The sequence below is a fragment of the Octodon degus genome, unplaced genomic scaffold, assembly GCF_000260255.1.
Source record: "Octodon degus isolate 3935 unplaced genomic scaffold, OctDeg1.0 scaffold00016, whole genome shotgun sequence".
NCBI classification, from domain to species: Eukaryota; Metazoa; Chordata; class Mammalia; order Rodentia; family Octodontidae; genus Octodon; species Octodon degus.
The window spans coordinates 16,365,927-16,381,553 of record NW_004524592.1 but is presented as its reverse complement, the minus strand read 5'-3'; the positions used below and the strand labels follow the sequence as shown (position 1 = coordinate 16,381,553).

At 37.9% G+C, this 15,627-nt stretch overlaps 1 protein-coding gene and 1 long non-coding RNA gene across 2 annotated transcripts; one reads left to right on the top strand and one right to left on the bottom strand.

The window, feature by feature from the left end:
- Positions 1-258: 258 nt before the first annotated feature.
- Positions 259-1,312, bottom strand: LOC111815424. The gene is made up of 3 exons (XR_002820111.1): positions 1,191-1,312; positions 947-1,058; positions 259-588 (listed from the first exon to the last, which is right to left on the bottom strand). It is a non-coding gene; the product is annotated as an uncharacterized LOC111815424 (long non-coding RNA).
- Positions 1,229-14,537, top strand: Thap1 (THAP domain containing 1). The gene is made up of 3 exons (XM_004626666.2): positions 1,229-1,307; positions 12,010-12,205; positions 12,987-14,537. Exons 1-3 carry the CDS (start codon positions 1,237-1,239, stop codon positions 13,356-13,358), a joined length of 639 nt encoding a protein of 212 aa, XP_004626723.1. The 5' UTR covers positions 1,229-1,236; the 3' UTR covers positions 13,359-14,537.
- Positions 14,538-15,627: the final 1,090 nt, after the last annotated feature.

Here is a 15,627-nt window from a genome sequence, read left to right as displayed (position 1 = left end):
TCTATTCTATAAAAGAAACATAGTCATAAGGGGTTTTCAAGGTGAAAAATAGATGATTCCAAGGTTTCTGGTCTAGGCAGCTGTTGAACAGTTAATCCAGATGAAAATTCTGGTCAGTACATTTATGGGCTGTTGTGGTAGCACAGACCAGTAATCCTTGTACAGAGGAAGCTGAGGCAGAAGGATCCTCTGAGTTTGAGGCCACAAAACTGGGCTACACAAGTCAGCTCAAAGCCAGCCTGCACTACACACTGAGAATCTGTCTCAAAAAGAGAGAACATATTTTCGTGGAAGTAAAACACTTAAGAAATCATGGCACTTGAGTTCAAGGGACCAGGTGCTGTAAGAAAGGCAAAAGTTAGAATCCAGAGGGAAACGTCAACATTTAAGGAAGCAGAACAGTGCAGTACAGAGTCCACCGAATTATTCAACAGTCCACCCTCCAGGCTGGGATCTACGCGAGAGGGGCAGGGAAGCAGACTATCCACCGGTGGTTTCACTTAAGAAAATCACTCGCAATTTCGCTTCGGCCTCGCAGCACATGACTGTCTTGTCTTCTTGCTAAAATGCTCGCCCCTGTGGGTCTACCTGGAGACAGATGAGATAAAGATTAGCACTCTGAGGAGCTGATCCACAAAATTTTGTAAATCATACATCATCTATTACACCAGTTTAAAGAAATGGGTACAAATACAATTTCAAGTGCACATCGGTTTCCCTGTTTACCACGCTGAGCCCCAAAAGGAAAACTACACACAGACCAAATCCGCGGAACACCAAGGGGCGCCAAAGCCCGCCCCGGAATTCCGCCTTCTACCTTGACTCCTTGCACAAATACACCCTTTCTCGCAACCAGACCTCGAAAGCCCCGCCCACTCCCGCAACGCTAAGCACGGCGGGGACCCGACTGGCCTCAGCCAATGGTGTGCTTTGCAGGAAACGTTACCTCTGATCTCTGAGCTAATCAGAGACGTTGGAGAACTTCTCGCGAGAGGTGAGGTTGAAGCTGCCTCCGCCATCTTAGAGATGGGAGACGGGTGATGGTTGTGGTTCTTCCGCTAATGCAAACAACAAAACGAGCAAAGTAGTCACTCTCGAGTGTGGCTACCATCCCTGTAACAATTCACGAAAACCTACAGAAGAGACAAGAGTCTCAAAGTCGAGCGCAGCGACACGGAAAGCACCTTTACCTGCCTTCTAGGGCAGCAGAAGTGAAGTGACTTGAGATCCACAAGAATGGTGCAGTCCTGCTCCGCCTACGGCTGCAAGAACCGATATGATAAAGATAAACCTGTTTCTTTCCACAAGTGAGTAAACCTCGCGGCTAGCAGGGTGGCCTCCGCTAGGCTGAGAGCGCGCGGCCGGGCGGGGCGGGGCGGGGCGAGCCAGGCGCGTGTCCGCGCGGCCGCTGACGCGGGGGGCGGGGCCTCGGGCTCGGGTTCTGGACCGGCTTTCAGCCGGGTCGCGCGGCGCTCCGCGGGCTTCTGCTGGTCGCTGCTGTTCTCAGCACCACTCGACCCTCTGGACTTCTTAGAAATTACGGGTCAATTTGAAATAGAAACAAAGATCATAAGCCGATAGAAGACGCTGTTTTTGTTGTCGCTGTGGGTAGGAGGCGTGAAAAGAATGAACTTAATGTTTGAACCCAAATTCTAATCATTTATCTTCAAGAATCGTTAGGTTTTAGAGGAGCTTTCTGGTATAGATAAAATGAATCTCTGTCTGAGCACTCATCATTGATAACATGAATACTAGTAACAGTCCCAGTGGGGCATTATACGGGTTGATGTGAGCAATTATGAACTTATCCCTATTTTATCCAAGAGTTACGGCAGGTTAGATTCCTAGGGTGAAAAAAGACTCTTGAAAATAGGGAAAGAAAATTCCAAATTAAAATTACTTAATGAAAAATGGTCTACAAAGTGTTTGCAAGAATTCTTTGACTATATGTGACTCATACTTAAGAATTCAAACCTAGTAGTAAATTTTACAGATTATTTATAGGGAAATAGTTAGAAAAGAAAAATTTTATTCTTTCATTGTTTTGGGTGAAGAGCTGTTTAATAGGGGAGGTAGATGCATTTTGTATGTTAGATATAATGAGAGGTGGGCCTACAGAAATAAAAGTGCACGAAGCATAGTGAGATATCCTGGGTGTTGGTACTTAGGGATATTGTGTGTATCAGTAATTAAGATTGATACACAAATATCAGAATATTATGTTTCAGCTGAATGTTAAAAGGCTGCCTGAATCAAAAGGTCCAACCTCCATGTTATTTAACTAAAAGAACAGTTTTAGAGGAAGTAGGTGGAAAGATCGTAACAAACCTCACAACAGAGAATTTGTAGTCCTTGGTCCAGGAGGCTCCCTAGATACTGAATTTTACAAGAGATTGCTATCTTAGTTTGCACCTTCTAAGGCCATTTCCAGCAAGGATTTTCTAGGAGAGCTTGCTGTGCAAAGAAAAGGGACTATTGTAAAGAATTGGCTAAATTTTCATGATAATAGCAAAGTCTGTATCCAGCATACTTGTGAGAAACTGGAGAATAGATTGAAAATTTCCTTCTTTGTCTTTTAATCCCTTCAGTTTGCTAAGTCTTTGACCTGGAGAAGTAGAATAATAAACTTAAACTCCTAACTAATGAACCTGGCCCAAATAGGCATGGCGCACTAAAGAGAGAAAGTAATTTCTTTATCACTGTTTGCCTACAGATTCATTAATTGAAACATTTTTGGAGGTTTGGAGAGTTTTTTTGGAAGGAAAAGCCTAGCTCCTGGACTTTCTCCTGCATTTCCAAATGAGGTGGCCATATGGCCCCCTGAATTACAGCTAATTGTATATATGCAGAGTTTATGGTCACCTAGCACAGGTGGCTCTGTGAATTTAAAAACACCATTTGGAACTTGAGCTTTTAACCCAGTTCTACAACTTCTAGTGTGCACAGGAAATGGCTCTCAGAAGGACCTGGTTAATTTGCATTATAATTTCCTTGAAATTTAGGGATTTAATAGAAAGTGGCTGCACCTCCCATTATTAGGAGATAAGCTGCATTCCGTGCTGTCAGAGGAAATTCATTCTTTGTCTGAGTTCCTGGTTCACTAGCTATGCTTCATTTTTATCAGTTTGGCTGGATACCCTACTCTGCCTTACTCATAAGGTAACCAAATAAATTTTTCTACATTTCACCCCTATGACAAACTACCTTTAACTGCTGCTAAGGGAGAACAGCAGAAGACCAAATCTAACTGTTCATGCTGAAAGGAGTTGATGTAGGGGCACAAACTTTGTCCAGAGATCTGACTTGGACAGAAGTCATGTTAAGGTCTAACAATTATGGACTCTGTTTAGAGGATCAATCTAGTTGACCCCAGCAAAGGAGTCCAGCACATTCACTGTTGGCTTCATTTGTGTGACCATTTGAGTTTGACAGCCTGTAAGCGAGAAGACACAAATTTTATCAGGAAATAAAGAATTCATGGCCCAAACATAAGAACAAGAATGAAAAGACAAATTGGGGTAGGCTCCAAGGTTAGACACTATTTTTAAGGGACTAGAATGGGGATTGTAATTACCAGTGTCCTAAACCTGCCTATTTATGGAGGTTATAAGTCTGACATTTATTTTGTTTTAAGATCTTTCTTCACCTGATGTCAGTTGTTTATCTAAAGACAAGTTGTAGTCGGGTGTGGTGATGTACACAAGTTGGGCAACAAAGTGAGCTCTTGGCCAGCTTGAACTGCATAGTGAGACCTTGTCTCAAAAAGACGAAAGAAACAGAGAGGGAAGGAGGGAGAGGAGAAGGGGAGAGAAGGGAAGAGGAGAAGGGAAAATAGGAAAAGAAAGACAAGTTTTATTTATTAGTACATAAGTGCTGCTAGATTTAGCTGAGCTCTGGTTTTGAAACAATTTAAAGACTCTTGTTGAGCTTCTATAGTTGCTATTATGACTTTCTGGTCTCATTAAACTATAATAGTGGTCAACTACAGGTTAAACTAGAGGCTGCTAACGAGTTATAATAATTGGAGACCCCTTTCCATGTCTAACCTATTTACTATTTTTTTTATTACGCTTTCTGCTGTGTGTTTTAAGACTAAGTTAAAGTGAGACCTGTGTTGATCAAAATTAATCTGTTGCTATGCATGTCACAGTAGTTAAGGTTCTTCGGGGGTTAATTTCAGAACCATGTATGGAATCTTTTATCTCCACTGTCAGTGTCATTCACCAGGATGGGTTATAGACTTGCTTGACCTTGTGGCTTCTTGTAGAAGCACAGGATGTGTTCTTTTTAGTTGCCCTCCTTTAAGCAGTGTACAGTAGTTGACTCTGTTCTCTGGGGTCCAATAATTTCCCTGCTCAGGAGGTCAGGTGACTCTTCAGAGTTGTAGGATCTTGTAGAAAGGTCCCTCATTTGCCCTGCCGGTGATTGAGACTGGGCATGGTAGCACACGCCAGTAATCCCAGCGCTTGGGAGGCAGTAAATGGGAGGATCACTACAAGTCCGATCTACGCAGTGAGACCCTGTACACCCTGTCCTAAATTAAAAAAAAAAAAAGAAAGGTCCTTCATGTCCTGTTCCTTTGTTAACATTGGAGGGCCAGGGTCAATCTATTGACTGACATGTTAACCCAGTTATCCTTTCTTAGCTTTGGTCTCCAGACGTCAGTTGTTAGATCAGTTACACCAGTATTGTAGTAGAAGCTGTTGGTTTAACTATTTTATGTACGTATCAAGCACCATGAAATATAAATAATGACCAGAGAATTGCTATTTTTTTATCTGTCATGGTCACCAGAACCCTGAAGTTTTTGTTACTGTCTTTGAAACATTTAAATCTCCTTTTTAGTATAAAACAACTTTTTAATCAGTTAACCTTTATCTAATTACAAAATACTGAGTGACATAAAGAATATTTTACTGGGCCAGGGAGATAGCTCAGAAGCTGAAGTGCCTGCCTGGCAAGCGCAAGGTACTGAGTTCAAACCTCAGTACCAAAAAGAAGAAGGAGGAGGAGGAGGAAGGGGAACAAGAACCTAAATTTGGTATCTTTTAACAACCCTTTGTTACCGGAGTGACATATAAGTGAAATGTACTTGTTCATAGATGTGCTTTCATATTATTAGTGCCTAGTTTCTAATCATTGGACTGCTATTGTCTGGACTCCAGTGTTTAGGTACCTCTAACTAGTGTAACACAATTATATAACAATCATGCAAACATAAGTCTGAAAATATATCTGTATCATCTGGCTGGCTGGCTTATGTTGGATTAGCATGTTCGGTTCATCACAAGTACCTGGAAAACAAGTAACAGAAAGCCAGAGTCTGAGTCTGAAAGTTTACCATCATAGATAACTTTAGCCTAGGAGTTACTGTCTGATTTTTTTTCAGTTTTGTATCTTTGAGGACCTATTCACTTGGGAAACATAAATACATTCATATACCTGAGGTTGGCAATAATTAGTGTGATAGCTATATATATAGAAATCTTTGTACATATTTAATTTTTATTAAGGCAAAATTTATATTCTTTTAATAGATTTTACAGTGCATAACTGCACTTACAAGAATTAAAGGACATCTTTAGAGCACTTACAAATTTAGGAAATGGTTTTTATGACCACCAATAGAGCTATCATTCAATATATAACTCATTTATATAATAACAAAGTATTTATTTAATCAAAGCAAATAGATCCAATTTTAGAGGGCAGGACCAAATTAAGAGAAGCCAAATTTTGCTTTTTTTTTTTTTTTTTAAATGTCTTAAGGTATTTTGTTTAAAAGAGAGCACTTACTACTTTTTTAATTTTATAAATTTAACTTTAAAGCTTAGACTCGGCATATCTTGTTTTTAGATGTATCTCTACTCTCAGATATAAAATTATATCATAGACTAAAATAACTGTTTAGCCTATCATAAATTGATTATTGAAAATATTTTACAAGTCAATGCTTAAATTTTTTTTTTAGTGGCCAGCTCAGCCCACCCTGGGGGCAGGGCTGGCACAGCATATGTTGCCAGGGATTGATCTGAGGTACCTGTGCTTTACCTAAGCTTGCCTAAGCAGGCACTTTAGACCACTGAGCTATCTCACAAGCCCCAATACTTAAATAACTTTCAACATTTAAAACTCAGAATTTAATTGATCAAAAATCTAATAATATAAAACATGAGAAGCTATCTTAGTAGAATTATGGAAACTTTCCTTTTAACCTAGTTTTTTAAATTTAACCGAGTGTTTTTAATAAAACCTGGTTGTTTAAACATACAAGGCTTAACCTTTTAATTATAACCAACTTGAGTATATTGTAGTAACTTATCTAATAACTCAGAGTATGGCACTATTAGACTTTTATGCTATTTATATATTATCCTTGACCAAGGAAGAACTCATAAGTTATTGTACATAGACAATAGTAGATATTGCACTTATAAAACTTTTTTTCATTATCTTGGTTATCAAACAACTTGTATGGAAATGTCACAAACTTTAAAATATCTTTATTCTTACCAGCTGATTTAAATGAGTCTACTGTTAAGTTATGTGAGCCACAGGCTTTCAAAGTAATATCATGAGCGTCCACCCATCTACTAGCCAATTTAGGTAGAACTTTTGGAGGATTATATCTGGTTTTTTTTTGTTGTTGTTTTTGGCCGAACCGGGGATTGAACTCAGACCCTTGCGCTTGCCAGGGAAGCACTTATTGCACTGAGCCATTTCCCCGGCCCATGGAGGATTATATCTGAAAGCTAACAAAAGCATACATTTAGCTTAATCATACGTAACCTTTGTGTTATCAGCCTTTAAGTGCTAATGGCCCTTATTTTGTAATGCTTTGAATGTAGCTATTCTGAATAATAGTTTTCCACAGAAAAGTAAATATAGGCCAAAAAAAGTTGTTGAACTCCAAAACAACAACAAAAAAAAATTTTAAGGTATAGTATGTGTTCTAACTAGTTGGGGTTTTTTTTGTTTTGTTTTGTTTTGTTTTTGGAGGGGGTGTATTTTTGGCCAACTCAGCCTGTCATACAGGCGGGGCTGGCACAGCATGTGGTGCCAGGGATCGAACACCAGTCCCAGCACATTGCCTAAGCCTGCCTAAGCAGGCACTTTAGACTGCTGAGCAGTTCACTCTAAGGAGTTATTAACACAGATTAAACAGACTGATGGACATACACATATAAAACAATTTAAATCGGAGTGGGCTTTAAGATGTTTTGGCCAAGTTGCACTGCAATAACTCTTTTTGTTTAGGTTTGTAATTAAAACCAGACTAGGCCGAACTGTTTCTATAGGTCATCAATTAACAGAGATCTCTTATAAAAAATGAATGGCAAGAAGAATCACAAAAGCAAAGAGAAAAAAAAACATCCCAACTACAGTGAAGGGGTTATGCGAAATACTTGACTGTAAGTTTTCCATCACACCCCTAATAGTTGTACTTACTGAAGAAGGCAGTTCAGGACTGGAAAGAGCAGAAATAATAGCTCCAAAATTGAAATTAATATCTACTCCCTCCTTGAGGGTTGGCCACTGTGCAGATGTTTTCCTCTGATGTCATTTTCCTTCTCCTTGCCCTCCTCTCAGTTATAAAAGACTTCTGTGGCTAGTTTGACCAGTGATTCCTGTTTTGCTTTGTTTTGTTTTGTTTTGTTTTGAAGACAGTCCTGGGCCATGAGATAGCTCAGTGGTCTAAAGCTCCTGCTTAGGCAAGCATAGGCAAAGCTCAAAAACCGTGGTTCAATCCCCAACACCACATGCTATGCCAGCCCTGCCCCCAGGGTGGGTGGAGCCAGCCACCAAAAAATAAATAAATAAATAAATAAATAGGGGGAAAAAAAGAAGACAGAGTCTTGCTTTGTAGTTCAGGCTAGCTTTGAATTCACAGCACAATCCTCCTTCTTCAACCTGTTCAGTGCTGGGATTATAGGCATGCACCACCACCCTGACTTGTCAAGAGATTCTAAAGAACTACCAGAACCAAATGTCTTCTTTTGCAGTTTTTCTCCTCATATCTGGGAGAGATTGAGTTAGAAATTTACACTTAAGAATTATCTGGGTTTTTTGGGGGGAGGGTTTTGGTTGTTTTGGTTTTTTACAGCATCTGGAGATAGAAGGATAAGTTTAGCTAACCTGGAATTATCTGTTTATCCTTCCATGATACAGGTCTAGAAATGTATGTGTTTTCCATCCTTATTATCTCTCTCTCACTTTTTTTTTGGGGGGGTGCCAGGGATCAAACTCAGGACCTTGCTTTTGCCAGGCAGGTGTTTATGCCACTGAGCTATCTCCCTAGCCCTGCTCTCATTATTATCAGAGTCCAGTTAGGTTTTTTCTTAAATCAGCTTAACTCCCTGTGGGAAATGGACTTTCCTCTGGCTGTAGTTTCTCAGGCCTTCTATAGTTAATATTATGTAATTCATCTCCAAAGACCTCTGCTTGGAGGTCTGTTTAGACCACTTATTTTTCATTAGGGGTTGATTGACTTAAAAGGAGAGGATCTTTTCATGATACATCAGAAGATTGTATTAAACTTTGGAATTCTCTGTCTGCCTTTCAGGATCATTAGAACCTTCCTAAATTCTGTTTGGTGTGCCTTAAATCTGTCAAGGAAAAGGGAGTATGGACTGGAGAACACATTCTTCCCTGCTTATCTCCTGGAATGGCTGTAGTCCCCTTGTGGAAGCTTCTTTTATCCTGGGCAGCAGCTTAGGTTCTGAGGGTGAGCTAAGATTAAGATGTCTTAGATGGAGCTGCCAAGTCTCAGCAAGGTCTTGTGGACTCATAAGTGACCTAGGCTTTAGCCTGCATTGTTGAAGTAGCTTGGGATTGTCTCTAAAAGCAAATAATACTTGAACATAAGGAACTTATGGCCATTTTCCCTCTCTCTTATAAAACTAATCTAGTGGGTTCCAGTGAGTTCCAAAATCACATGAGAAACCATGGAATTCATGTTTGCCGCTCTGAAAATCAAGTAGAAGAGGGTGTCCCTTTCACTTACCTGTTTCATCCTTAGCATGGGGTTGTCCTCCAGCTCTGATCCGATCCCAGCAAGGCTAGTTACAGCTGCTGGAGTTGGCCAAAAGAACTGCCAGAGACAAAACATCACTCTTGCTGGTGACATTGTATGAGCTTTACTCTTTGACTTTGTGTTAGCTGCATAACAGAAATGTAACTTCCAGCTCTCCTTTAGCATTTGTCAGTCTGACAACATGTTCTAGAGAGGAGTCATTAAAAAAAATAAAAAAGAGAGAGAGAGGAGTCATGGCAGAGAGAAGAAATCTTGGATCTGTTAATGTCCATTCCAACTAAAGCTGCCATATGCCCGTGGGGATCTCTACAGCTATTTTCAGATATGCTTACATAATCACCTATGCTGGCTTGGCCATATCTTAAAAACCTGTCAGTTCACCCTGCCTGGGGCTGCATTCTTGAAGGTAGGGAGGCAGGCTGATATTTCCTAGTGAAGATATTTCCTAGTTCTCAGGTCGACCTTGAGGGCAAGAAGAGACAAATTGGAATTTAAACCTTTTTAGCATGAGTCTGTTTTTGATCCTTAGCAAAAATTACTCTCTTAAAAAAATAAAAAGGGTAGGAGAAAGAATAAAGAGGGCTTTTCCCACCCCATGTGCTTGGATAAATTTTTTTTCTTTTTTTTTTCCCCATAATTTTATTGAGAAACAAATAGCAATGAGACAGTTTCAAACCACATTGGTAGGACAGATTCAATAATTAACACATTGCATACATTCTTCCTAGTGGTTAATTGCTGTACAAGATGCAGACATAATATCCTATTTACAAACACTATTAGAACAAATCCCTCTATTCATTAAGAGAATGTAACTATATATCCTGACCATTTTGAATACACAGATACAAAATGGACATTCATCTGTATCCCCTTTTTTGTTTAGTTCCGTTATTTGAATATTATAGGTGTGTTAACTCAGCAAAATATTCTAAAAGAGTCCAGTAGTCCATAATAGTATTGGGTCTTCCGCTTCACTGGCGATGTCAGAAATTGTTGACCTGAGTCTCCTACAGTTCAACGTAACACCATGGCTTTACTTCTTATACTTCGTTTTTATACTTTCTGCTGGATGGTTAAGACCAAGGTAAAGCAGGACCTATGCAACAAGAGTGGTAGCTTTTGGGTCTGATAAAGTCAGTGAAATCTCCTCAGGATTTATCCCGAGATCCTGTACCTCAAGTTGTAGAACCTTTGTCACTGTCAGCCATGTGAATGAATCACGGCCATTGTTTGGCCAGTGTGCTCTCTGTGAAAGCCTGAGAGAATGTTTTCTCTCCATGTGACTCTCCTTAGGCACACTTTACATCATCGATCACTTTCCTCTTTGGCCCCGTAATCTCCTTGATCAGAAAATTTGGGACACTACCGAGTTATATGACATTACAGTACAAGTTCTCATATGTCCTGAGTCTTAATTGACCTTGGAAGACTAGGGTCAAAATGTTGACTTTCCTTGCAGCCCTCCTTTTTCTCTAATTTTGGTCTGCAAACTTAGGTTGTTAACCCTCCAGAAGAGAAGTTTATTGTTATTACCACATAACCTAGGCTGTTAAGCTTAACCTCACTATCTGTCTGAATATCAAATATCTTAGGCATAACATGGAACAGATATTTTTCATCAAGTATTGATATGTTGAACTTTAAGTCCCTGTAGAATATGATGAAAAACATTTAAAAATTAGAATATGTTTTTAAAAATAGGCATAAAGAATTATATAATTCTTATGTTTACACATAAGTCCAAAAATCTAACCATATACAACCTTGAAGCAGGACAGTTCCACAACATTGCTTTTCCTTTCTCTTGCCTTCATTCACCACCCCCTTCTTTTTGAACAATCATCTACCTGAGAGACAGCACAGCAGCAACTGGCATGTCATGACAAGCAGCCCGTATTCAGAAGACTAGAATGACGGGCACTCCAGTGCTTGGATAAATTAATGGAGCAATTTCCCCAAGGATCATCATTCCCCAAAGGTCAGATCAAGAGTGGGAACCTCATGAGCTAAAAATGCCTCCTCATCAGAGGATCAAACCAGAAAGAAAATTGAGACAGAATAGCCTCAACATTCCCTTTCATGAGTATAGAAAAGGGATCAGGCCAAACCGCCCCAGTAAAACGTGCCCTTTCCGACTTGAGAACAGTTGTCATGCTTGTCACCTTTACATGGTCAAAGAAGTCCTGTGTTTTTATATGAGTCATAGTCTCTAAATCTGCTCTATTGCAGGAAAATGACAGTAGAGACACAAGGCTATAGGACTATCCTGTAAAAACCAGCACAAATCTCTATCTTCATAATGAAATCACAGTTAACAAGAGCATGTTGCAAAAAGAGAAAAGAACAATAAAAACTTCCCTTTGGGGGCTTACCTCCTATTAATCTAATTTCCCAGATGGGCCCCCAAATATTACTTGTGTGTACTAGTTTTGGTTCCACAGACACCAAGGAATGAAGTTACAAACACCAAGGTATGCATTTGCAAACCAAAAGAGGAGATTAGGAGAATTTTTATTGGAAATAAGAAAAATAATTCCTGGATTTCCAGGAAGGGTCCTGGAATGGCCCCATTAATTCAAATTTAGCCCATTAATATTTGTTGGAGTGAGTCTAACTAAAAGAGCTGGAAGTCTGTTTCCTCAGGCCATAGGTATAAATATGCTGCAGTTGTTTTTCTGTATAACACAAAGAAAATTACTGGTAAAAAATACAACCACTTCCTGGCCTTCTGGCTAAGCTCAAGTGTAAAAAATACAAATGCAATTTAATCCTATAGTATATGTATTTATTTGAACCATTTAGTGTTCTCAGTATAAAAGGTTAAATATTAACCAATTAGATAATGGGATCCAGTCTTTAGGACTCCATAGCATGCTAATATCAATGCACAACAGTTCTTTAGTTAACTGGAAAATTTGGGTACTTTTATTTACTTTTACCAATGTCAGAGAAATGTATTCTATTTTTCTTAGGTTTCCTCTTACACGACCCAGTCTTTGTAAACAATGGGAAGCAGCTGTTAGAAGAAAAAACTTTAAGCCCACCAAGTACAGCAGCATTTGTTCGGAGCACTTTACTCCAGACTGCTTTAAGAGGGAGTGCAATAACAAGTTACTGAAAGAGAACGCTGTACCCACCATATTTCTTTGTACTGAGCCACATGACAAGGTAATATGTGTTTTTCAATGTTGTTTTCTGTGTATGAAATTAATACATTCATTGTAGAAAATTTAGAAAACTCAGCAAAAGGGTAAGAAAATGAGCTCCTGGAGCCCATCACTTGTAAATAATCACTTTTTTTTTTTTTTTTTTGCAGAACCACTGATTGAACTCAGGCCCTTGTGCTTGCCAGGCAAGCGCTTATTCTACTGAGCTATCTCCCCAGCCCTAAATAACCACTTTTAACAGTGATTTTTTTTTTCCTGGTACTGGGCATTGAACTGATCTACAACTGAGCTACACCCCAACCCAATTTATTTAGACATGGTCTTGTTGTGTTGCCCAGCCTAGCCGCAAACTTGTAATCTTCCTGCTTCAGTGGTCTAAGTAGCTGAGATTACAAGCATGTGCCACAGTGTCCAACCACAGTGATACATGTTTTGAAATACAAAGTATAGTTTATTGAACATTCTCACACTAAGAAATTCAGTTTATTTTTGTATTTTGTTTAAAGAACACTCTGTATTTCCACTTGTATGTTTACAACTTTTGCTTTTTCTTTTCTCAATGACAGTTTAATTTCTAATTTTTTTTTCTCCATTTTTAAGTGCTTAGTATTTAGTTAAATAACATTTAATGTTTTGATTGCATCTCCCTTCAACTTCAACTAGAAAATACAAACTATTTTCTTATTTTGAAATTTTCATAGTGTTTCTGATATGCCACAGGGTTCTTTCAAGTTGTTATATTTAGTTAATAAATTCACATATGCTCTGTATGACTGTTTTAGAAAGAAGATCTGGAGCCACAAGAACAGCTTCCTCCACCTCCTTCAACACCTCCAATTTCCCAGGTTGATGCTGCAATCGGATTACTCATGCCCCCTCTTCAGACCCCTGATAATCTCTCAGTTTTCTGTGACCACAACTATACTGTGGAGGATACAATGCACCAGAGGAAAAGGATTCATCAACTGGAACAGCAAGTTGAAAAGCTCAGGAAGAAACTCAAGACTGCTCAGCAGCGATGCAGAAGACAAGAGCGACAACTTGTAAAGTTAAAAGAGGTTGTGCACTTCCAGAAGGAGAAAGACGATGTATCAGAGAGAGGCTATGTGATTCTACCCAATGACATCTTTGAAATTGTTGAAGTACCAGCATAAAAGAGTAAAATGTGTAAATGCAAGCAAGACCGTATGTCCTCTTTTAACCTATACTGGAATTTTCATTTGAAAAGTAACACTTGATTACTTGCATAAAAACAATTCAGAATATTTTTTTAAAAAAAGTAAATTAGCTATATACTATAAATTGTAATTTTTTGTTTGTAATTTCAGAGTTTTTACATTTTAACAAAATATTTTAAAAGTTGTTGAAATAAGCCTCAGACTGCCAATGTAAATTGGTTTTAAGATTGGAGATGTTTTGAGTATTTATAGAAATAATTAAAAGTAAAAGTAGAATGAGAACAGTACAATACAGATGATTTGTTATAAAACTAATACTCTTTATTGAGAGAACTTAGAAGTATGGGTCAGATGAAAAGACATAGTCTCTTGATATGTATATGTGCACATACTCATATTTATCTTTCTGAGGATCACTTTTCAAGAATAAATTGGTAAGTCATTTGATAAAAGATTTGACTATCTCAGAAAAAAAATGATTCATTTCATATCTAATCAATATACAACTGTATAAAAGTAGATTTCTAAAAATAGCTCCTAAATTTTCCCCAGCATTAAAAAAAACAAATGTTTATCCTCAGTGAAAGAAATACTTTTTTAAATAAACAAAGTAAGCATTATCATTATTGAAGTGAAAATTGGTACCTGATCCATAAGGGTTTCTTTCTCATTCCTCTCCACTGAAGGCGCCTGAGTTTCTCAACTGTAATTATATGTGCATTCCTATTCCTAATAAATGTATTATGAATAGAGTTTGATTTGTATCATAATGTGGTAATTTTGCATTTGGCTGGTTGATTTTGGTTATAATTTCACATAAAAACTTATTTTTTCACTTATAACACAAGTTGGAAATAATATCTCATTTGCTTAAATGATTTATATTCAAAGCAATGTAATATGTAGTGTTGGTTTTATTGAATGTTGATACTTAAAACACTGCAGTTTCTGTTTAGAATGTATGTTATATTCTGACTTCATGAGAAATTTTACATATATTTGAAATTAAAATATGTTCTGAGTAAGATACTGCTATAGGAATTATCTATTTAGATTGAGTAACTTCCAACTATAATTATTTTCTATTTTGAACTACACTGGCCTAAGTTGAAGAGTAACAGACCTTTTAAGACAGTATTAAAGATATAAAATAATTATGTTCAGAACTGTCTTTTGTAGACCTGGTTTTTATTGCTGTTCACTGCCATGCTGCCATTAGATAGTGCTTTGATTCATAGATATTTAAATACTGTATGAAACAGTATCTCAAAAATAGGAAATAATGATTAGGTTATTTGCATAATCTGATAATATTATGTAGAACAAACTAATGAGTGAGAGCACTTCTGCTGGTTACTGTCAGAACTCAACTATTTTTAGAAGCTTCAAAATCTTGAAGTTGTTTTTATGTCTAATCTCTCCAGCAATCCCAGGAAAATATGTGAGTAAATATTTTGGAAAGTGTGTTTCTTTAGCCTAAATTGTCTTCTACATGAAAACAGTCATTCTATCCAGAGCCAAGAATCCAGGGTAGATAGTAAATGCAGTCATAATTCTGTAGCATCTTAATGTTATTATTTAACCTGAATCTATTTTGTTTTCATGACAGATTTAAATCTCCACTTGGAGAAAACTGAGCAAGCAGTATATATACCCAGTCATTTTCATTTGAATAAGTTAAATAAGTTTTCTGTAGTTTAACAAGGGAATTTGAGGTTCAAGTACTTATTTCTGAATTTGGGATGTAGCATTGGTTAGATTTTTTAGAACTTATCTTATGTATTATTGGTAACATTGCCAATAAAGTTGAGCACACAAGCTAAAATAGGTCATATTCAGGCTTGGCAAAGCTACAAGTAGGGACAGAGTCTCAACTTGGAACAAACAGGAAGAAGATGGCCATGAATTGCAGCATATTTTGAAAGTTGAAATATATTTTAAGCACAAGTGGTAAGAAGCTAAAATTTTCATTTCTGTGTGACATAATCTGGGAGTAATGGCAAAACCTAATTTTTTCTTAATAACAGAACTACTAGGAAAACTGTGCAATTGTAGGATCCTAGAATTGGAAGGGGTTTATTGGTGTTTGGATGCTAGTCAAACCCCCACATCCTATAGAACACCCTTCAAGAACATCCTTGAAAGTGGTCATCCATTGTGTTATTTCTATTTAAGCAAATATCCCACTTAGGGTCTTTGAAATGGCTTTGTAAGTTAGACTAGAGTCAGTTACCATTCCTTTCAT

Excerpts from the sequence above, each read along its gene's own strand:
- Thap1 (XM_004626666.2), top strand. The coding sequence starts at position 1,237 with ATGGTGCAGTCCTGCTCCGCCTACGGCTGCAAGAACCGATATGATAAA. Across the intron at positions 1,308-12,009 it reads AAACCTGTTTCTTTCCACAA|GTTTCCTCTTACACGACCCA; the intron begins GTGAGTAAACCT and ends TATTTTTCTTAG. Across the intron at positions 12,206-12,986 it reads GTACTGAGCCACATGACAAG|AAAGAAGATCTGGAGCCACA; the intron begins GTAATATGTGTT and ends TGACTGTTTTAG.